This window comes from Malaya genurostris, chromosome 1 (genome assembly GCF_030247185.1).
Source record: "Malaya genurostris strain Urasoe2022 chromosome 1, Malgen_1.1, whole genome shotgun sequence".
Lineage (NCBI taxonomy): Eukaryota > Metazoa > Arthropoda > Insecta > Diptera > Culicidae > Malaya > Malaya genurostris.
The window spans coordinates 114,986,176-115,009,082 of NC_080570.1; the positions used below are offsets into that span (position 1 = coordinate 114,986,176).

General features: G+C 39.1%; 2 protein-coding genes across 4 annotated transcripts in view; one reads left to right on the plus strand and one right to left on the minus strand.

Moving 5' to 3' along the window:
• Positions 1-22,907, minus strand: part of LOC131425455 (calponin homology domain-containing protein DDB_G0272472-like) — a 163,548-nt gene that overhangs the window by 40,073 nt on the left and 100,568 nt on the right. For all 3 annotated transcript variants that reach the window (XM_058587399.1, XM_058587398.1, XM_058587400.1), the window contains exons 3-5: positions 10,662-10,915; positions 4,131-10,594; positions 3,908-4,065 (exon numbers count right to left, since the gene is read on the minus strand). In XM_058587399.1, coding sequence (XP_058443382.1) covers positions 3,908-4,065; positions 4,131-10,594; positions 10,662-10,915 — 6,876 coding nt within the window. The remainder of the gene's footprint in view (positions 1-3,907; positions 4,066-4,130; positions 10,595-10,661; positions 10,916-22,907) is intronic.
• Positions 18,061-21,334, plus strand: LOC131425457 (cartilage oligomeric matrix protein-like). The gene is made up of 6 exons (XM_058587401.1): positions 18,061-18,328; positions 18,390-19,670; positions 19,723-19,951; positions 20,011-20,528; positions 20,591-20,709; positions 20,986-21,334. The coding sequence occupies exons 1-5, from the start codon at positions 18,121-18,123 to the stop codon at positions 20,671-20,673; spliced, it is 2,319 nt and encodes a 772-aa protein (XP_058443384.1). The 5' UTR covers positions 18,061-18,120; the 3' UTR covers positions 20,674-20,709; positions 20,986-21,334.

Sequence of the window (22,907 nt, forward strand, 5' to 3'; positions counted from 1 at the left end):
AATGATATAAATAAAATTCTTAAGCAACACTGTTTTGGTTGCTACTAAATAGTTACCGAGGTACCCCAGCAATATAAATAAACAAACAAATTGAAAAAGTTCGTCCAAATTAGGATATCTCTAGATTGCTTCTGGGAAGTTTGAAGGATTTCTTAGATATTTTTCGCAACAGACTTATAGTTCTCTGCTTCTAGCATATTTCTTTACGAGCGTGAACGAAACCGGATGGTTTGTAACAATTCCAACGTATTTGAGTTTAACAAGAAGATGGGTAACAGCATATGTTTTCGAAGAGCCAGCAAGTTCTTAAATTTGGTAAGCTTTTCAAATTGAGTTGGTTTTACTATTAATCTATTCGAATACTTGACGAAGTTATCAACTTGATAATTGTTTCCTGCTGAGAAATGAAAAAAATGTGGAACGACCAAAATTATAGCTGTCATAAGGTAATTATCGATCCTACCATGATACAAGCGACCGCGGCAATCGGTAGCCATCGGTAGGACATTTCGCTTGACATCCTGTTCCTGAATGCTCTGAATGTAAATTTGTTAAAATACGGATGGATTATCTTAAATATGTCTCGCGAAACTTTTAGACCGCTGTGAAGCTTTTATACGAAGACAAGAAGGAGTATGAAAATTATTTGTAGGAATATACAGATGATATGAGAAAGACCTTGTTATATTAACAAATACTTCATCACTAAGAATCTATCTTAGTGAAGTTTACCTAAGTCGCCTTAATCGTTTTTTCCTCTTTATTTTCTCGTACGAGTTTTTATAAATATTTTATCGAATCGTTAACCATATTCGATAGTATCAATTTAGATGATTTGTTTTAGCCTTGGTTTATCATTCGTATTCGCATGTCATTTTTCAAATCTGTTTTCTCCGTTTGATACTGATCAAATTCATCATCTTCGAGTTTAGTGATCTCAATGGCTAGTTTCGGATGGCTTCAACATTTTTTTATTTACATTGTACGAATTGAGATACTCTAACATGCTCAGCAGAATTTATGGTCTTAGTCTTTTTTTAAAAGAAGATTTTTTTTGTTTTAGTCGGACTAACTTATTGTTCATCTCCTTTTGTTGCTTTTACTATCTTAAATGCCGTCCACTGCTTCATCATTCACTTAGATTCTTAAGCATTTGAATTGGAGTCAGCCGCATTCTCATCAACATTTAAGGCCAAAACCTAAACCAATACGTCTTTATGTAGAATAAGGATGATCACCAACTGCACACAATTTTGAAAACTCTAAAAAATCGTTAGACGTTATACGAGCTAACCATATCAACTATACCTATAATACATTTATATTTGAAATCGCATCTTCTTCCTTTGCGACCTACGATGGAACCGTGCTGTTCGTTTTGTTCTATTTACATTTTTTAATTGAACAACAAACGTAACCAAGGATATGGTAACCGTTTTCTGAAAACAACAGCTTATCAACCTGGGTTGCCAATTCCAAATATATTTCGTAGGATCTCATTTTGACATTACGAGTTACTGAGGGGTAGTTAAATTTACGATACAGTTTTAAAAGCGAGTGGCAGGTCGTGTCGTCGGTTACGCTATATCTAGTGAATCTCTTGAAAGAGTGTCAGTTATTAGAGATTTTGATGTACTTATAAACTGACAACTTTCGTTTTGAGATCATTATCAATTATTCAGTGTTTTAAAAGAAGTGGGGTTTTTACGCGCGTTTGAATTTTTTCAAGTAGGCCATGAATCGACTTTATAAACGCACTTTTATGTGACCGACAGACGTCAGTTGGCTGAAGGTTCCCGGTGGATGTTGTCGACCCGCATCGGACCGATCATCGGGCCGATTATCGGACCGATTGAGCACGATATAGGGCCGATTGTAGCGCTTCGATCGGCCCGTCATCGGACAATTCTGCACCATTTGCATCAATCGCGTCGACCTAAAAAAGCTTTATGTTTACATTATGCATCACTAGAGAAACAGAGCGAAGGAATATCAAACAAGGCATTTTCGAGCCGACATCTTCCCGATAGGGTGTGAAAGAGTGTTAAACATTCTTTTGTCTCGATCATGGAGGCTTTAACCTTTAGGTCATTCGCCTCTTAGGGCCAGAAAAACTCTGGCCCTATGTTTGAGGTTGGAAATCCAACCCCGATATATCTCATCACCTGAGTATTGGATATCCGCTCTCTGCTTTTGTATATCTTCACTCTTTTGTTCTACCGATACACTATGTAAGCTCGAAACGCAATCAAAAGCTTTCGTGCACGATGCGTCCGATGTTCGAATTTACTGGGTTGAGACGTCAGTCTAACGAAAGTTTGGAACTTAAAGAGAATCCATTCGAACATGGCTTCATGTTCTTCGCGCTCATTGAGGTATCTCGAAATTTGGCACTCCATAGTATTTGTTCCTCGTTTTTGTGTGTAATTTTATAGCCCGGTTAAACCCCTCGGTTCCAAAATGTAGAATTTTGGTTATTTCTACGCGACTTGGAACGGAAACTAATGCATATTTTTCCAAATCACAAATTGGGCATTGTAGCTGAAGGGTCGTCCCGGAATGATGGTTTAATGCATAGGGCGCTGGTCTTACACGCCAGGCAGGACAGTGAATAAATCGTATGAATGTTTTGATGAAACAATTTAACAAGTAAGAAAAAGACATTATTACACCATCAGGTGGACTTAGAAGGAGTTTTTCTTCAAATATGATTGCCGCCTGCCGACGATGTATCCGAGGTTGCAATCCTAGTTGAATTTCAGATTGCCGCAAAAATTACTCTGAAATTCAAGAATGGTATTATCAATTTTTCACAATGCTGCACTAGACCTATTTTAGTGATTGTAGTAAGAATAATAAAACCACAGTGATAATTTTCTATAATCTGTAATTTTCGAAGCACGTTTTGTTCATAATTCAATTTTAATCTGTAAATAATTTGTGTAGCAAAATAATCGACTGTTTGTTTGTCGAACAAAACAACTTCGTATTGAGGACTACTCTAACTTCCATTCGTTCGTGGCGTAGTTCATATAATCTTCATACTACCAAGCCGGTTAACAGTTGTTGCCCATCGCTCAAAGCTGGAAGCAGAACGCACTTCCGCGCTTCTTTATTCGCTACGTGGTGGTACAGCATCGGGAAACCCATTGAAAGAAAATAAGGCGAAATCAAACTCTCGAGCGGCAGATTGACTGCGCAAAAATAGACAAGGAAATGAGTAACAAATGAGTTTTTTCTTGCTGGTTTTGTTCATATATTCTCCCGCTACGAACACAAAGGTTGAACGCTAAGTGACATCTTGCCAGGCCGGTGAACTGCTCATGTATTGAAAACACGACGTTCCCTTGAAAAAAGTGACGCGAAATTCGGTCAACGCGCAGTTCAATTTACAGAAAGACGTTTGACATGTGCTTGTTATTTCCTGATCTTAAGCAAGACTATGGAGACGCAATGTTAATTGATGAGACAATCGCGTAACCATATTCGATATTCTAAAACAAAATACAGAACTAATGCAGCTATAAAAATTAGATGCTTATGGCAGTAATTCAGTCTAGTAACCGTTCATATCCGATATCCGTAGTCGACCTTGAAGATTGGCTATAATTGAAAAATATAAATATTTTATATTTAGGAGCAACACAGGCGAAAATTGACATGATTGTTGTTTCTTTCTAGTAAGAGTGATTTCTGTTCAACCGCACATGACTTCTAATTATGGCGGTCGACGGCATCTCTGTATCACGCCCCGTGAATGCTATAACGGAGCACCGGTATTAGATCTTTGAACTGACAGATGAAGCGGGCCAGTGTGTAACGACCCGTTCGAGAAAAAGTTATGCACTCATCAGTTGTCACCTTTCATTCAAGGTTAGTTAGTTAGTCGTTGTACATGAAAACCTACCTTTTTCGTAGAAGGCATGCTTCCAACTGTCGATGACTCTTCCTTCACTCCACTGGCGATCATTGACTCCATGCCGCTCATTAAAACCGAAGCACCAAGGAATTTATTCAGCAGAGCACGCGCTTCGCGGTCATCATCGTTGTCACCTGCTTCTTCCACTGTAACAAAATTAACAAATCTCCATCAATGTTGAAAAAAAACATACCAACCCTTCCTAACTCACCGTTATCAGCGTTTCGCATCCTCTCCAGCACATCCTGAACACCGGAAACGCGACTTCCATCATTCAGGAAAGATCTCGTTTGCCTAGTACTGCTACTGGTTTGACTTTTGCGGAAAACAACACCATCATCGAGCTCTTCTTGATCCGTCGTCGCACTGGAGGTCATTATACTTTCACGAACTGCTGATTTCGATGTAGAGGATCGCAGTTCTATGTCGTTTTCATCGAAATCTACCGATCCAGAACGTACTGAACTTATCTCACACGGTGTCGAAGAACGACTAGAGTGGCTCTGAGTGGATCGCAGGATCAGACCAGCCTTCGGGTAGCTTTTTTCCGACACCAATGAAGATGAGGATTCCTTGTGGACGAAACGTTCCGTGAGCTCTTTCACTGAGCCCTTACGAAGTATCTTAGCTTCTCTCTGAGGTACATCGTCTAGGGTACCAAACTCCGTGGTAACGTGACTACTGCCATTGCCAATTTTCTCAGTTTTCGTAACAGAAATAAGTCCCTTGCGTGAATTCTCTCGCTCCAGAAGCTTCTCGCGAACTTCTGACAGGTTACGCTTATTGCTGGAAGCGTTAAAACTCTCCAAGTCCTTCGCATCCGAGGAGTACATTGTAGTCTTACGTTCACCAACGGGGGCTGATCCATTTTCCGAATACAGTGATTCTGTCACGTAGGTTCCTGTGATCTTAGAAGTCGTTTCCGTTTCCGGAGGTGCCGTCGATTTCTTCTTCAATGCACGAATACCGAACAAGGGAAGCCCGTTTTCATCCGTCGGGCCAACGCCATAGCTGGAGGTTATACAATCAGTCGGCTTGCTCTCTTTTGGTGTTTCTCGCATAGTAGATGTAGTTTTCTTTGCGGTATTCATTGTCGAACATGTCTTGAATGAGCGTGTACTTTCGGATGCTTTCTTCAAAATATTACTGGTAGCCCAAATTGGTTTGTCCTCTTTCGTTTCCTTAATATTAACTCTTTCGTTCAATTTTGATGTTTTACTCGGGGTTATTACCGAAGTCGTTGTAGTCACTGTCTTTGCATTGATGACAGTTTTCGGTTTAGTCGGACTTGTGCTGCGTTGTAGGGGCTCAGTTTTGTTTTCAATCTCAACAGTTTTTATGGTTTTAATATCCGAATCTTTCCTAAGTCCTCTGGTTGGGCTAAAATCTTTCTGCTTTGAATTTGTGTCATGAGTTCTGTTTGTTTTCAATACCGTTGTCGTCGTAGTTGTTGTGACCATTGAGGCAGGTTTCTCATTCAACTTTTTAACCAAACGAATCTGTGCCCGAATTCTTCTACGCTGTTCGTATCCCGTAACCGACTCGAGCATTTTTTCCAAAACTATCAGCTCGAATATTTCCTCAATGAGCGGAGCATCAACGGAACTCTTGCGCTTAACTGGTGACGGTATTACATTTCGTCCAGAATCAGTCCGCTTCAACTCAACGCCAAACTTGTTCGTCGTTTTGGCTGTTCCTTCCTGTTGATGTACATGTTCTTCGACTTTCACGTATCGTTGAGTGTTATCTATAGACTCTCGACGACTGCTGCTATTCATGTGTTCAAGCGAACTTACAGTATGATTCATATACGAAGGCTTGTTTCCTGGAGTTGGTGTGTCTCGTGAGATCGATCTTTCATATTTTTCGGTTATTGAAGGGCGCTTGTTGTTACCTGTAATCTCATGGGTTTCCTCCTGAGAAATTGTCGATTTCATAAGGTCTGATGTTTCCATTTTTGACGATGAAATCCTTCTCTCGAACATATCCTTCTTGGTAGAAACGGTGTCACGAATATAGGCTGGAGTCTGAGGCGTTCCACTACCTCGCCGTTTCTTTGGAGTTTCCTGTTTAACATCGATTAACTCATCTTTCGGTTCTGGTTCTACCTTAGTTTGATTTCGCTTGTAAACTCCAATATCAGTCAGCTTGACGTCCTTTTGTGTCTTCTCCTGAGTGGACTTAGTATGCACATTTTCAGTCACTGTCGTAGATGTTTGTTCCTTCTTACGGCGGTCTTCCCAAACCGATGGACGATTTAGGATGTCCTTCTGTCTTGCAATTTCCGAAGTGGCTGCTTTTCCTCCATTCTCGAATATCTCCTTAGCTTTCTTGACAGCTTCTGTACTACGAAGACTAACACTTTGCGGAACTTTATCCCGCGGTTTTGTTAAAGTTGCCGTAGTATACCTTTCCGCAATGTTTGCCTTGTGATCATTTTCCAGACTACCCAACACATCTTCCGTTTTTCTCTCCTGACGAGAAGTTTGCTTCATTACATTTTTCACTAACTCCGGTGATTTCTGCGGCACACTCGATGAGGATATGAACTTCTTCTTCTTTTCCAAAACACTCAATGATGACTCTTCATTCTCGGATATCACCGATCTGTCCATTTCATCTGTAGCAGTTGTCGTCACGGACGTACTCAAATCCGCCGACACCCTGTTAGTATCCACGTTACCAAATTTGGAAACCTTCTCGTTAACACTAAGCAAGCATTCATCTGATCCAGTAATATCAACCGTTACTTTACACTCCGGGACAAATGGACCGGAGGTTTTGATTTTCTTCACCTCTTCTGCTGTAGAAATGAACTTCGTAACCTTATCCGAGACACTCAACAAACACTCATCCGATTTGAGATGTTCGTCCATATCGTCGTACTCATGACGAACAAATCGGTTCGGAACTTTCGTTGTTTGCACGTCCTTCAGTTTGTTTGCTTCTTCGACAAACTTGGATACTTTTTGCGTAACGCTGAGCAGGGACTCGTCGTCCTCGGTTACGCGATCCAGATTGGTTATTCTACACGCTCGAGCTGCCCGTACTTCATGGTCCTCAACTTCGGTGATTTCACAGCCTACATACTCGTTTGTGGCTTCCTCGAAAATAGGAATTTTGTTAACTTTTGGCTCACGCCGTGGTTCGTCATCTGGTTCCTGAACAGCATCTGGGTAGCGAGGTTTACCAGTGTCTTCATCTGGAGAGACCGGAATCGGAATCAGCTTGTTAGGCGTAGGTTCACGGGAGGACTTGGCTTGCTGGATATCGATGACAACATTGTCCAGATTGTCAGAAGCAATAGCGGCCTTCGTAGAGAGGTTAATTGTTTTTGTGGTCACACACTTAACAGGACGGTCGGTTTTTTTGCTTGTACTCGAAGTGGTTGTAGCTGTTGTTGTACTCTTCGGTATTTTTTTCGTGGCACTATTGGGAACGGCCGATTTCAAAACATTATCGCTAGACGACCTGGAGTAATTCTTTTCTACTTTACCAGTAGTGCGATAAACTGGAGCCGAGTCCTTTCGATCTGTAAATGGCTGCTTCTTGGTGGTGGTAACAGTAGTAGTGGTAGTTTCAACAGTAGTCACCGTAGTATCATCTCCTTCGTCATCCGAAATACCGGTATCTTTGTCCGATTCAGGTTCGGTTTCGAAAATTTTCTTTATTGTTTTAGTAGTTCTCGTTGTCGATCTCGCAGATCTATCGTCGGTTGTGATCTTTGCCTGAACAGATTTACGAACCGGTTCAATTTTAATCTTCGCTACAGTTATGTGATGTTTCGGTTTGTCCGATTTAGTTGGACTCGTATCCTGCGGTCGACGCTTATCTGGACTTGTTGCCGGAGTCCTAGGCTTGCTCGATACACGAACCGTCTTATCTACGCTGGTTTCCGTCTTGTCGTTGGTCGTCCTACGCTTGACATCAAAGTCCGATGAGCTCTTGCTAGTTATAACACGGTTACTGGTTGTCTTTCGTTCGAATCGATTATCGGACGACTGCTTAGTAAGAACCTTATCGGATTTCTTCGTTTCTGTGATGGGCTGTATGGTGATTTCTGTGACTGATATATTCTTTCCTTCCTTTTTCTGGTTGACAAGTATATCGGCCTTGGAAGTAGTTGTTTTCGTTATAGAAGTTTCAGTATAAGATGTTTTACGCGTCGGTGATCCTGCAGAAGCCTTGCGGACGGGAGACACCGGCACAGGTTTTTCTGTTGGAACGGGTGAACGCTCGTGCGAACGAGAACATCTGAAAGGAGAACTCTCTTTTGATCGTACTGTAGGTTCTGACTCTTTTGGATGACGCTCCGGTGAGGGCTGTGAAAGTTTCCTATCAATGAAAGGTTCCGCAGTTTCGACAGATTTTGATGGCGAAATTTTATCCTTTACACGGCGATCTGGTGATGGTTGAGAGTGTTTGCGTGTGGTGAAATCTGCCTTAGTGGGTGATAATTTTTCATCTGGGGAACTATCTTTGGGCCGTCTATCAGGGGAAGGTTGCGAGTTCTTTCTGATAGGCGATGTTTCCTTCGATTGTTGTAGGACACGACGCTCGGGAGAAGGTTGAGATTGTTTACGAATTGGAGATACTGCTTTTGTTGGTGATGATTCCTTAGGTTTGCGCGTCGGTGAGACTTCTTTCACATTTTCGGTAACACGTCTAACGGGGGAAACATTTTTATGTTCAACATTTCGTTCGCTTTTAATAAAATCATCTGTTTTTCGAGAGTTTCGTCGCGTTTCGGACTCAATCGTTTTTATCTCTTGCTCGACTTTCTTTCGTTTTTCACGTGTCTCAGAACTACGGGTCAGAGTGTTGTCATACGTACTGAATATACTTGTTGCGTCTGTTTCGACCTTTTCCTCTACTTGGTCATCTGATTCAGGCATGCCCAGAATTTTGCGGCATCGTTCCTCAAAAGTTTCACTACGCACCAATGGTGGCTTTTTCTTAGGGACTTTAGTGTCCTTTTTAGGCGTTTCTTTCTCTGTTACATCAACCTCTTCAACCGTGGTGGTTACTTCAACATCATCTGCAACATTTTCCAATTTTACCTTTATTGTGAGGTCATCCAAATCGGTAGTTTGACTTTTTGTATCGAAGATCTCAACATCTTCATGAACCTGTTGCTGAAGTTTTTCTTTCGTAGAAAGTGTGATTGTTGTGTCAACATTTAGTATTTCCGAAGAATTTTCCCGAGTTAACTTGGCAGAAGAGGTTTTGGTCGGAGAGTCACTTCTTTTGATTGGAGACGCAGCTCGTGAGCTGTCGACTGAACAGAATGGTGACGATTCTTTAGGAGTTTTACTTGGAGATGCCTGTCTGGACAACTTGTCGGGGGACGGACCTCTGGGAGTAGTGTCCGGAGTGTTCTGTGGAACTTTTTTCGGACTGAGTGAACGCTCTTTGACTTTCGTTTTGTCTACCGTGTCGTAAGATTCAATTGATGTAGACTCATGAACTGAGGATTCCTTGTAGCTAGATTGTTTGCGCTCGGATGTGATAGTTGGTTTCATGTAATCCTTGTGAGAATCCTCCGTCCTACTTGTGCGAGTAGTGGTTTGAGTGCTGTACCGACTAGTGTCAGAGTCTCGCGAAGGAGAGCGTCTTCCACGGGATGATTTATCTGGACTGACGCTTGATCTACCAGAAGTAGAATGAAGCGAACGGACGCTACCGGTTGGCGAAGTGCATCGCAGTGAACGTGCAAAAGATTCATGTACAGCATCAACATCCATGGTGATCTTTTGGAAAGTACTAACATCTTGATGTGTTGTCACCTGTTCCGTTCGTTGATTATCAGTGCGCTCTTCGACGATGAATTGTTGATTTGTTACTTTATCGGCTACATCCTTTTTCGAAGAACGATATTCAGTTTCACTCCGAGTAGTTTTAGGACGTGCCCCTGAGCTACTTGCGACCTGGTAATCTTGCTCAACTTTGGAACTAGTCGATTGATCCTGTGTTTGTTGACCTGACTCCTGTTCAATTCTTTCAAACGTCTTGAGTGTCACAATAGTACCATCTTCCGTTTTCTTCGTTGTTACTATCTGCCTAGTAGTTGGATTTAGTACTGTTACCTCGCGCTTTAATATTTCACCAGCATTGCCCATTAATCTTAATACTTCGGCAAGATGTGCGTCAGTAGACGGATCAACTTTGCTGTGTCTATTTCCATCAGTTTCGTGTATTTTAATTTTCTCTTCGTGAACACTGCTGGACTGTTGTTGTTGCTGAGTTGCATTGTCTTTTTTTGATTCTAGAACTCTTACAGTCATTGGTCGAATGAAAATTGGTTCCGATTCGGGCTCGTTTTCAGAGGATACTTTCTGCGAACAGACCGTACGCGAAGACGACGAAGTTACCGTCGTAGATTTCGATGTCTGTACCTTACTTCCATCATCGTTTGTAAATACACCATTCTCAGCGAGAAAAGTTGCAGATTCGTGATTTTTGTTTCGAATGAAATTATCCCCATCTTCCACGACCAAACGCTCACTATGAGCTTCTGCGTTCTTACCGGAGAATGTAGTCCGACCACCGTCAACATCCTTAGTGCCTTCAGTGGTAGCAGTACTTCGTACCGTATGTGTCGTACCATCAGCACTAATCTCTTCGGATTTAGTGACGTGCCATCCACTATTATCGGACGGAATGACAGTTCCAAATCTGAAACACATAATAACCATAACATTCTAGCTCTAAATACGTGATCCCAGCAATATCAGAAACTTACCGTGTAGGACTTTCCGAGTCTCTAACCTCCTTTGATTTCAAGCTTTCAAAGCTCTGGTCGGCCAACGAATCCCCGTGGCTGCCAGTAACGGTGGTTTTCGATAAACCATACTTGCTACTAATGTTGTTCTGCTCCATGATGGTCGTCAGTGGCGTCTCTATTTGGGAGTACAATGCTTTCAGGCGCTCCTCGCGCAGTTTGTACATATGCGCACGGATCTCCCGCTTGCGACCGAAATCCTGTGCGTCGTGCCACTGCAAACGAAAGAGAAAACATAGAAGAATAATGGTAAGTTTGATCATATTGATATCGTCGCTGTATTATAACAACACAATTGAGATTTTGAGAAATGTTAGAACATTTAGTTTCTGAAATACCTTATTCTTATCTTTTTCTCATATTCTTGTTGAAAATGTAGTATGAAAAATACCTTCGAATATTTTTAAACTTTTTTTAAACTTTAATAACTCCGTAGTGAAAAGAAAATATTCATATTGAAGGGTATCGTGTTAAATAAAAGCTCGAAATAATTATGAATCGTATGATCACAGGTCACAGAACATGGAGCGGCTTTTGCCATTCTTAGATTCCGTTTCTCTTTCTTTATGGGGCGGGTAGGGTCTAACACTATCATTTATTTTTTGCTTTATATTTTCTTATAGTAAAACATTTAAGAATATTCTGTGAAATTTTCAAGCCTATCGGATCAAAACTCAGCAAGTTATGGGCCTTTATCTTTGCTTATATCATACTGCGAAGAAGTAAAAGTTCGGCACACAGGCCCAAGAGTTCTTCTTCGATTGACTTAAAAACTTGGCAAAACATTCTTGAAATATTTCATTATAACTAATTATAAAAAATAAATATGATTTGTTGAAAATATTAGACCCTACGGGCTCCCTTGAGTATAAAATTGTTTCCATTGATTTTATAAACAAAAAACTTTAAACGCGTTTTTCTCGAAAGCAGGTTTTGAAAGTCCGTGTCCATCATCATTCAAAAACTACTACACCAATTTTATTCAAATTTTGCACACTTTCTACATATAAAAGCCAGATCCCAACGTTTTCCTTTTCGTTGTTTCTTACTTTTAAGAGGTGTAACAGCTACAAAAGGGCGATTTTTTCCTGAAAAAATCGTAGTTTTCACTTTGAACAACCACCAAAAATTCAAAAATTTAAAAAAATCAAACAGAAACGTTGGGGTCTAGAAAAAGTTCCACTCTAACTATGCTGCTTTGATTTGTTCACTTCTGATTAGCCTGCGCTGAGATACAGTGGACACCGAAAACCATGATTTTTAGGAAGCGTCCTCGAAAATACCTCTTCACGGACTCATTTCTCAATATTGTTCCACGAAAAAATTACAAAATGTTGTTCGATGATGCTTTTTATCATGCAATACTTTAGAACTTATTTTGTTGAACGAATGATATTTTTCATCATTTAGACCCGAAATCAAAAACATATAATTATTTGGAATGCCTCAGACATGTGTTACAGAAATAACAAGACAGTAAACGTAATGAAATGTAATACAATATCAGTTCCAGTGGAAAAGTTTAAAGTGTATGTTAAAACATCCGTAAAAGGCACACCGAGTATTGGGTACATGAAGTTTTGCTTCCTCAGTTTCAAATGCCAAGTAGTCTAGCTGCTTCATTGTCTTCGCTGTTGGTAGTAAGCAAGTTCGAATGAATGGAATTAGAAATGGAGTGAAGTATTAAAAATGAAAAACTGAACGAGAAACCATGATATTTATGTGTATTCTGTAATTGATATTTCACCTATACGGTTTCATCTATTATCTTGAATCAATTCGAATGTTTACATGAACCTCTTTCGAAGGCCGCTCTCACACTATTGAAAGAGATATGTTGTTACTTCAAGAGATCAACTGACGGTGGTTAAACCAAAGATAAACTCAAGATGGAATAGTCCATGATTTTTCATATACCATTCAAATTGGACCCCTCAATGAAATGGATTCACCGTCAGTTGCAGTTTATTTTTTTAGAAACAAAACAACAAGCGTCGATTCGCTACATGCGCCGTAACTATGACAATGTTTGTTTATGTAAAATTAATCTTAAGTTGCAATATGAAAGAAATCGCGGTATTTTGCTGCACATCGAGTGGATCTTGAAACAGGAAAGCAAGAATCAATTAGAATTGTTACTAAGAATCTGTATAATTTTTAATATTCTTATCTTACGAGGCATTAAAGTAAATGGAAGTAACAAAATATTGTGTGCGATATGTTTACATATGTTTACTTCCTTCCAAACTTGTATTGTTGCTATAGAGTTTCACCGTCCTTTTCAAATGTTTATCGACGATGGGTCAACAACATTGCATTATTACTAAGTTCACTAGTTCACGATTGCTGATCCAACATTTTTTGATGAACTGTATGGGACATTGTAATCGTGAGTTTATCTTTGGTTAAACCAAATACAAATAATTTGTATTTAGTTAAACTGAGCTTTGATTTGAAGAGAATCGATTGAAGAACTGAATGCTGCCTGTTCGGTATGTCAGCGAACTTTGTGTGTGTCAGAGTGTAAAGTTTACTGCAGTAGAGAGATCGTCAGTGTGTTTCACATTCGGTTTCAATTGAATTGAATAAAGTTTTACTGCACTGAATACCACACATTCTTGGTCGTGCCATCGATGTCGATGCCATGATTTCTGGCGGTTAGAGTTCTCTAAAAACACCATTTTTCGTCACCAGTGACAATACGATGCTGGAAAGACTTTCTTTTGTACCGTTGAAGCGCCTTTTCATAACACATGGATCAATAAGTCCCGAGACTAAAGCAGAGATGGCGCTCGTAGTAAACCAGTAACCACGTGTTTCTAGAGTACTAACCTTTGCTTGAAACGGGTCAAAATTTTAAGTCGATCCGACCAGAAACAGCTGAATTATCGAGGTTGGAGTAAAGTCGTTTTGTAGTTTGCTTAAAAAATGGAAAAAACCGAGTTTCGTGTTTTGATAAAACATTGTTTTTTAATGGGAAAAAACACCGTGCAAGCGAAACAATGGATTGAAAAAAGTTATCCGGACTCTTGTCCATCAAAAGCAACGATTTGTCGGTGGTTCGCCGAGTTTAAACGTGGTCGTACCGACACAAATGACGCGGAACGCTCGGGTAGACCTGTGAAAGCCGTTACACCGGAAAATGTGAGTGAAGTGACAAAAATTATAATGAAAAATCGTAAAGTGAAGCTCCGTGAGATTGCTCAGATAACACAGATATCATATGGAAGTGTATTTACTATCCTTCATGAAAAATTGTGCATGAAAAAGGTTTTTTCCAAGTGGGTGCCGCGATTGCTTTCGATGGAACAAAAACATCCTGCCACAAGTCGATGAAAACAATAGCGAAATTGAACGAATTGGGCTTTGATCTGCTTCCCCACCCCCCATACTCGCCAGATTTAGCCTCCAGTGACTGCTGGCTGATCTTAAAAAAATGCTCCAGGGAAAAAGATTTGGCTCAAATGAGGAGGTCATCGCTGAAACTGAGGCTTATTTTGAAGCGAAAGATAATTTTTTTTATAAACATGGTATTGAAAAATTGGAAAAACGTTGGAACCATTGTATCACCCTAAAAGGTGATTATGTTGATGAATAAAAAAAAATTTGCAAAAAAAATGTTGTTTCCATTGTTAGTCTCGGGACTTATTGATCCGTGTGTTACGTCACTTTTCGGTTCTTCTGTCTGTTTGTCGGTTAGTTCATGCGGCGCCCACTTTCCTCATTTCTGAATTTTTTTCGTGGCTTTTGTCTATGGTAATCCAATTATTCATCTTATATTCAACTGATACTCCAGTCAATGACGAATATGAGACTCCGTTCCTCAAGCCTAAATGCGGAAAAACAACAACAACTGGTTCTACTTTGAGCAGTTCTGCTGCTGCACGGATGAGGAAAGTGAACTGCAACCATTTCCCTGGCCTACTGCGTTAGTAAGAAACGGACGATTGAAATCTGCTTTGTTCAACTCTTGCACCGTTGGATTCGTTAAGTGCAGTTTTTGCAGTACACTCAAATAAATTGACTGCTGCTATTCATAAACTTTACCTCATGATGCATTAAAAAAAATACTGAAACACGTTTTCATAAGAACATGCGTATAAATTTCACCGTGTCGCCTTATAATTTTTATATCTGTCACCAGTGTGAAAAAATAATTTTATAGAAATAGAAAAAATGGTTGCCGTTGAGATTGACGAGCTCGTCCACATAAGTACAAGTGCCGGACTTAAAACAGTTCACTTTGTCACCTTGAGTGAAAACGACTTTATCGAGACCATCAACAGTGGACTGGACCGAAGCCAATAATTGAGACAAGTGAATTATGGTCTTCGGTGAAAAATTGGCGAAAACGGAACGTAAGTATTAATTAAACTTTCGATCTAACATTGTATATTGACTAAACGCTGCGAAGTAAGAAAAATAACGACGACTGTTGACGTCAAGCCTGTAGATAGAACCGGTTGAAGATTTAGATGAAATTCATTCAAATAATGAAGTGGGGGTGGACTTCAATAAGGTATGTAAATATGTATAGTAAAAAAAAGTATGACTAACTGTGCCCTAACCTTTTTCTAATCAGCACTTGAAACAACAATTGCTTAGAGACTGAAGACCAATTTACATTCAATAACTCAAGTTTCAAGGATCAGGAAAAAGAAATTGTAACAGACTCTGTAGACAAAAGGGACCTGAAACAACCAAAGTGCAGTGCCATCATAGTACAGGTGTTTCCCAAGGAAAGCAAGGTAAATACTCTCATGTGAAAATACCACATCAGAGCTAAGTATTTTTCATTCCTTCATAGTAAACTTATTATATACCTCAGACTGGACGAGCAAACTCAAGAGGAAAATTGCTCAGCAGAATAAATTAAATTAAGCAGTCTGAACGAAAAAGGGACAGACAAGAGCTTGAAATCATTTAACCGAACACCATTACTCTTGAGGCTATCGAAACCCCAGAAGTTACAGCGGCTCTAGCATGATTAGAGTTAAATAAATTTCCCTGGAGTACGGTGTTATCACAACGGGAAGTCAGTTTCTCAGTTAGGAAGTAATATCTTCAAAAATTTAGTTAAGCCAGCTCAGTCATCAAACATGTTGCAATATAAATATTCTTATAAAAATTTTAATGTATTAGAATAGTTTATAATCCAAGTATTGCCATTTAAATTTCATGTGCATAATACAATAAATGCTGAGAAAAAAAATTCATAAACAATTTCGTTCAAAATCTATATGAAAAATGATAATGTTTGTATGATAAAATCATGATTTATATAAATCTTACAGATTGGAAATCATTGGTTTGATCAATAAATTTCATAGCGCTACCTTATGAAAAAGATATGAAACTCTTGAAACTTAATTCGGTTAAATTCATAAGGCAAACCAATGAAAAGCTTCCCGATTCCTTGTGGCTAAGAGACATAATGCAAAAAGATGAATATCGCTTGTATTTTGTCTGAGTGTACGATATTCACTTTTGAGCGATTGTATAACCATTCCGCTGCTAGTCATTTACACTCGAGTAAAATCCACCGAAAAGTGAATAACAGCGGAAAAAATCAATTAAATCGCTCTTCTAAGAGCCACAAAATTCACATGAAAAGCTGTAAGAGATATTCCTCCATTGAAAAATGTATGTAAATCAGAAGTAAAATTATTAGTCGAGATTAGTGCAAATCCATTACAACATTACTAATTTAGTGCACCACATTAAACAAATGTAAATAACTCCAACATCCTTCTGTTCTTTTGAAAATCCAAAACATTTCACATAGAACTATTGAGATTTTACTTGAAATGAATGATTTATTAGTAGCACAATGTACCAAAAAACCCTTCTTATTCCACCTAGTGGTGGGATAATGCCTTTCTCTTTTTTTCAAACCAGTCTCTCAAAAATATTTTTTATCTTTTTATTAAACAATTTGTGACACTAATTTGGGCCTAATTTTGACACCAATTGATTCAGATTGAATCGAGTAATTCACAAAAGCATGCTTCAGTGTTTATGGCACATAGTAGGTATCTTTTTTCAACCAATCGCTTGACATTTGCGTTGCCTATTTGTATGAGAAGAGTGAAGCTAATCTAAAAAAAATTTTGATGCCAAAAGTCTTAGAATTGCATGAAACGTCGAGAATTAGTGTCATCTCGAAAAAATATTAAAATTCTCAGTATCAGAAAGTCCATTTTTCCGAAATAAATTTTTTTTTAAATAACACTAAATATCGACGTTTTATGCAATTTTAAGATTTTTGGCATCAACAAAAATTTTTCGATTTCGGAAATTTCATGTACTCCTATGGTGCTTTTTCAAGATCGAAAATTTTCAAACTTTAACCGCTGGACAGCACCCCTTACCCATGTCCGATTTAGCTCAAATTCCTCATGAGGACTTTTTCGATGTGCTTAAACATTTGATCTTCGAACTCGATCAGTGGCCTAACAATAGATTTAAAACGGGCCTAAGCTGTTAAAATCTGTTTGGTCATCTCCAAGAAACTTGCACGGTAAAAAGCAACGTGTTTTGACGGTTGCGTCACTTATACAATCATATCTCCGGAACCAAAAGTCACAGCCATTTGATCTTTGAGTTTGATCAATGGCCCGATAGTAACTTTCAAACGAGCATAAGTTTGTTAAGATCGGTTCAGCCATCTCTGAGAAAATTGAGCGCGTAATAATATCTTAGAAAAGTAAACACACACACAATTCAATTCAAATTCAATTTAGGCATAATAATCCAGAAAATGAAAAATAATATGGACACCCATTGTATTACTACACAGCTAAAAATTTTAAATTTACAGATGACTCAAATCCACTCAGAACGAAATTCGAAAACTGATTGAATTTTGCAAGAATGATTTAAATATGTATCAAACTTACCCAGCCTTCCAAGGAGGTGTGTAAATCTACATATCTCAGTGCTTGAAAATATGTCAGAATGCATTAAATATGAATTAGATCAACTGTAAAAATGAGCTATTTTTGGCGCTAGAATATGTCGCTTTCAGAAGACGTAAATTTACACGTTTTTTTGTGGGTGCAAAAAAAAACAAAAAAATCATTATTGCAAAAAACAAAAGCAAAAAAGTTTTCGCAGTCATCGAATGAAAATTCAAAAGATAAATATCAGTTTAATTGGTCCAGTACAGTGGTAGCAGTAACGGAGCAAGCTGCTTTTGAGTTTTTACACAGGGACTGTTTTCCTAAGATTGGGAACCTTAACTACGAAATTCAAGTTCAATGAAGCCTGATACGACGGTCAAAGTGATAAAAAATGGCAGTGGATTTCCCAATGATCTGTTTTGTTCTCATATGCAATATTCTACCAAAACAGCAAGCGAGATATAACAATCCTCCCTATCAGTGCCAGTCATTCAGTTGCCTTGCAAACTCCCGAAGAGATGAACACAAACGGGAAACTAACCATCACCTTTTGTTTGTTTCTACAACTTGTATCAATTAAGGCATCGCAAGACCTACGTCGCTATGGCGATTCTCGAGATTGGTACCTGGACAACATCTACCTTCCAAATAGGAATCCAGTTCTGCCACCCAGTAGGGTTTCCTACTACGGGATGGATGCGCCTATGTACAACTACGATTGTGACGGTAATTCTATCTCTTTCAAAATAATGATTGAATAAACCTCGATCGGAAACTGTCATTTCAGCTCACTACAACCTCATCCAAAATGAACTGAATTATCTGCGCAATCTTCTCGACAAGTGCACCGGTTGCGTCCGAAATCACAGCTTTCCGATTACGGACAATGAATTTTGCCATAAAGATCTATGTTTTCCAGGTGTCTTGTGCACCGTACAGTCAAACACCATTCCGCATTGTGGACTCTGTCCGATAGGTTTCGACGGTGATGGGCGGACATGTTCCAGACGAAATCCATGTCTGAAAGATCCATGCTATAGCGGAGTAGACTGTACACTGCATGAATCCTATCCATACTATCGGTGCGGGCCATGTCCTTCCGGTTACGAAGGAGATGGATCGATATGTAATAAGACGGACACGTGCCGTGCAAAACCCTGCTTTGAAGGAGTAAGTTGTCACTGGGCTGCGAAATCTCCTCATTATGAATGCGGCACATGCCCGATGGGATACGAAGGCAACGGAAAATTCTGCAATAGGAACGCTTGCTTGCAGCATCCCTGCTATGCAGGGGTGAATTGCCTGAGGAAAAACACCAAACCATTCTTCAGCTGTGGAGAATGTCCCGTTGGGTTGGGAGGTAATGGAATTTTATGTGGAGTGGATCGTGATTCCGATGGTTACCCGGATTCCAAGCTGGACTGTGACGAACCGAAATGCTCAAAAGATAATTGCTTGGGTTTACCGAATTCCGGTCAGGAAGATGCTGATGGAGATGGTATTGGGGATGCGTGTCAAAAGGATGTTGATTCCGATGGTAGAAATAATGAAGATGATAACTGTCCATACCTGGCAAACCCTCGGCAGGCTGATGTAGATAAGGATCAGATAGGCGACCTATGTGATAATTGTCCCCTCATTAGTAATAGGGACCAGCTAGATTTAGATGGTGATGGGATTGGAAATGTTTGTGATGATGATGTGGATGGTGACGGTTTAAACAACAAAAATGATAACTGTTTGCTAGTATACAACACGGATCAGTTAGATTCAGATTATGATGGAATAGGAAATGCATGTGACAATTGCCCAACTAAAAGTAATCCCGATCAGAAAGATACAGACGGGGACGGAGTTGGTGATGTTTGTGATACGGAACTAGATACAGATGGAGATGGTATTCAGGACGATCGAGATAACTGTTGGGGGTTGGCAAATGCCGATCAGCTGGATAGTGACGATGACGGATTTGGGGATGCCTGCGACGGTGACATGGATAACGATGGCGTGATTAATGAGGATGACAATTGCGTACTCATTCCAAATGCGGACCAAGACGATGTGAATGGTAAGGTTTGTATTTTAAATCTGGAAGTCTAACTAAACTTTTTCGACTCTAGTGAATGGCGTTGGAGACAGCTGTGAAGAGGATTTCGACGGTGACAGCATTGTCGATTGGATGGATAATTGTCCGCGAAATGGAAAAATCAAATATTCCGACTTTCGAAATTACACTACTGTAGCACTTGATCCACATGGCATGAGTCAGGAAGATCCACATTGGGAAATTCACAATCGTGGTGCTGAGATATTCCAGAAGTTCAATAGTGATCCAGGACTTGCGATAGGGTAAACCTAAGGTTAAAGCTAATTCGACAACATTTTCCACAGATCTTTATGATTTACAGTCGTGATCGTTTGGAAGGCGTTAATTTCGAAGGAACGTTTCATATATCCAAAGATGACACGTTTATTGATGATGACTTCGTAGGATTCGTATTTGGCTACGTGAACAATCGCAAATTTTATGTGGTCTCTTGGAAACGTAACTATCAAGTCTATTGGGAGGCAATTCCTTTTTTTGCAATTGCTACCTCGGCTATCCAACTCAAGCTCGTTAACAGCAGAACCGGTCCAGGAGTATATTTACGCAACAGTTTGTGGAACGATGAAGGTGTACACAGTCAAACGAGGTTATTGTGGAAAGACACAAACAAAAAGGGTTGGAAGTTCAATACTGCTTATCGTTGGAAGCTACTACATCGTCCAGCGATCGGCCTTATTCGGTTCCGTTTGTTCCAAGGCACAACACTCATTGCAGATTCCGGCAATATTTTTAATTTCAGTATTAAAGGTGGACGACTTGGAGTGTACTGTTTCTCGCAAGCTCTTATAACTTGGTCTAATATAATCTATCGCTGTAGTGGTACGTTGTTGAGACCATTCATTTCTGAGCAGATGATATTTAAAAAATTCGATCTATTCCAGAAACCATCCCTCGTAACATCTTTAATGAAATCCAACCATTTCTAGGACCTAACAAAGTCACGGTAACCGACGAGAATTGGTAATGTGAATCTGGACAAAACGGAACCCACGATCGAACCGTAAGCTAATAGTTTATCGCGGTTATTTCTCATCGGTCGCCCACGCTACCGAACGGTTGATTGAATCATTGACTTTAGCGTCATGTACTTAAATGCTGAAACTGTGGCCCTCTCCATCTAGGGGCTCAAGCTGAAAGCAAACTACCAAAAATTTTCAATTCAAGCCACCAAGTTTGGCTAGATTTGGATTGTAATTTATTTCTTAATTTTCACTCACTTATCAACCGGTATAATCGTTCTGTTCGATGATGCTATAGGGTTATTTTTCGTCTTTAGGTATCCGGAGACACCCACACTGATTGACCACCGATCGACGGCAGAGCGAAAGATAATTGTGAATGTTGGCGAAGCATCGGGGCGGATCATATTAAGCCTGTCGAAGCTGTTTTGAGTGGGCCTGATATTAGTCTATTAAAATGCAATAAAAACTGTCATTCTGCAATGGTTTCACGTTTTTTTTCGATTCGTATACTGAACGATTAGATCGAACGTTTCGACCCAACAAGGCAGCAGTAGAGATTTGTGTGTCGGTAGCAGTCTATATAAGTTCAGCAAAATTAAACAATACCCCGTAGACATTTTAAATAAAAAACGTATAACAAGTTGTCAAGTTCATCATTTTGTCATTATAGTAGGAAATAACCAGCAACGTTTTATTCTCATCCTTAAATCTGTCAATTAGCATATGTGGGGGCGTTTTGAATTTATTTTCGATGTTACATCATTTATCGCCGAAACAAAACACAAAACATGACACCTGACACTGTTCGTTGTTTTTATTATATCTGTTTTCGTTTTTGCAGGAAGTACAATAGTCTGAATACCAAATCCGTCCCATCCGAATTGAATCCAAGTTTAGCTAAAAGGTAAATAAATAAACATGCTCACTTGAATACACTGTCAGACACATTGGGTATAAGACGACGCATAAAAATAGAGTGCCTATAACCAGAGTGACGATTTCTCATCTCATTTTCATAGAAAATCTGTATCTCCTTATATTAAAAATCTGTATTCATCTGTATTCACAACTAAACCGAAATTTTCGCAATAACACCATTTCACGATTGAAGATGAATATTAGTAGATATCTGCAATCTTTTTGAATATTTTCTCCTTCAATTCTTACTGTCACCAATCCCTCCGCCCAAGTCTTTGAACAGTATAATGAACTTTGCTAAACTTTTTGAATATGCGCAAAGCTCTTCGAGTTATTGAGTCGACATGGCATTTCAGTGCCTAATCCGCAAATTCAAGTCAGGGCATAGTTTCTCAGTTTGATAATTACATCGATTTGCAGTTCAAATCTAAGTTCCATATTTTCATATACCAGATGTGTAAGAGTCGTTTTGTTGTCAACATATAGTGATAAAATCTATTCGTTTGATTTTTTTGTTTGGACCCCACTCTTCAATGCGGGTATTTTTGTTTATGTGGTTTCGAGAAAAAATTTGCTATTATTTTGTATTAACCATGTCGAATTTCGAGCCAAATAAAAGCATTTGTGTGGCAAGATATGATTTTATTGTTCAATTAAGTGAAAAAGGTACCGAGTTCTTGTTGAGACTTATGGGGATCCAGGTAAAATGCTAATACATCAAATAAAAAACAATTCGCCATCGTTTTTGATAAACTCGATTTTTTTTACGAAACTTGTATCTCATCGCTAGTACTAAATCCTAAATTATGGCTTAGGCCAAATAAAGAAAAAAAAATCGTACTTTTTATAAAATCTGTATAAATCTGCATTAAACATACGAAATCTGTACAAAATCTGTATTCTGTATAAAATCTGTATGAGCATGTTAAAATCTGTATAATACAGATAAATCTGTATAAATGGCATCTCTGTCCGAAAGGTTGGCAGTGTCGTTAGCTTTACAATGTAATTGACAGATCGTTTACTCAATAATTTTTAGTTAAACAAGATTGTTTTGCTTTTATTTTCATAATACTTAATTCAAATAGCTCGTAACTATTGACTTACTTCATTGCACACACACACAAAATACATCGTTTTTGAGATGTAATATCTTTTGAAAAATGATTGCGAAAATTCAACCTCCACTTAATTTTTCGTCATCTGTAGGTATCAACTGACTGCCATACTTTAATAAAGATTCTGACGCTCATTATTTCGCTATTCTGCGGCGATTCCGGCGAACGTGTAAACAAACCAACTTTTCATTCAAAGAATT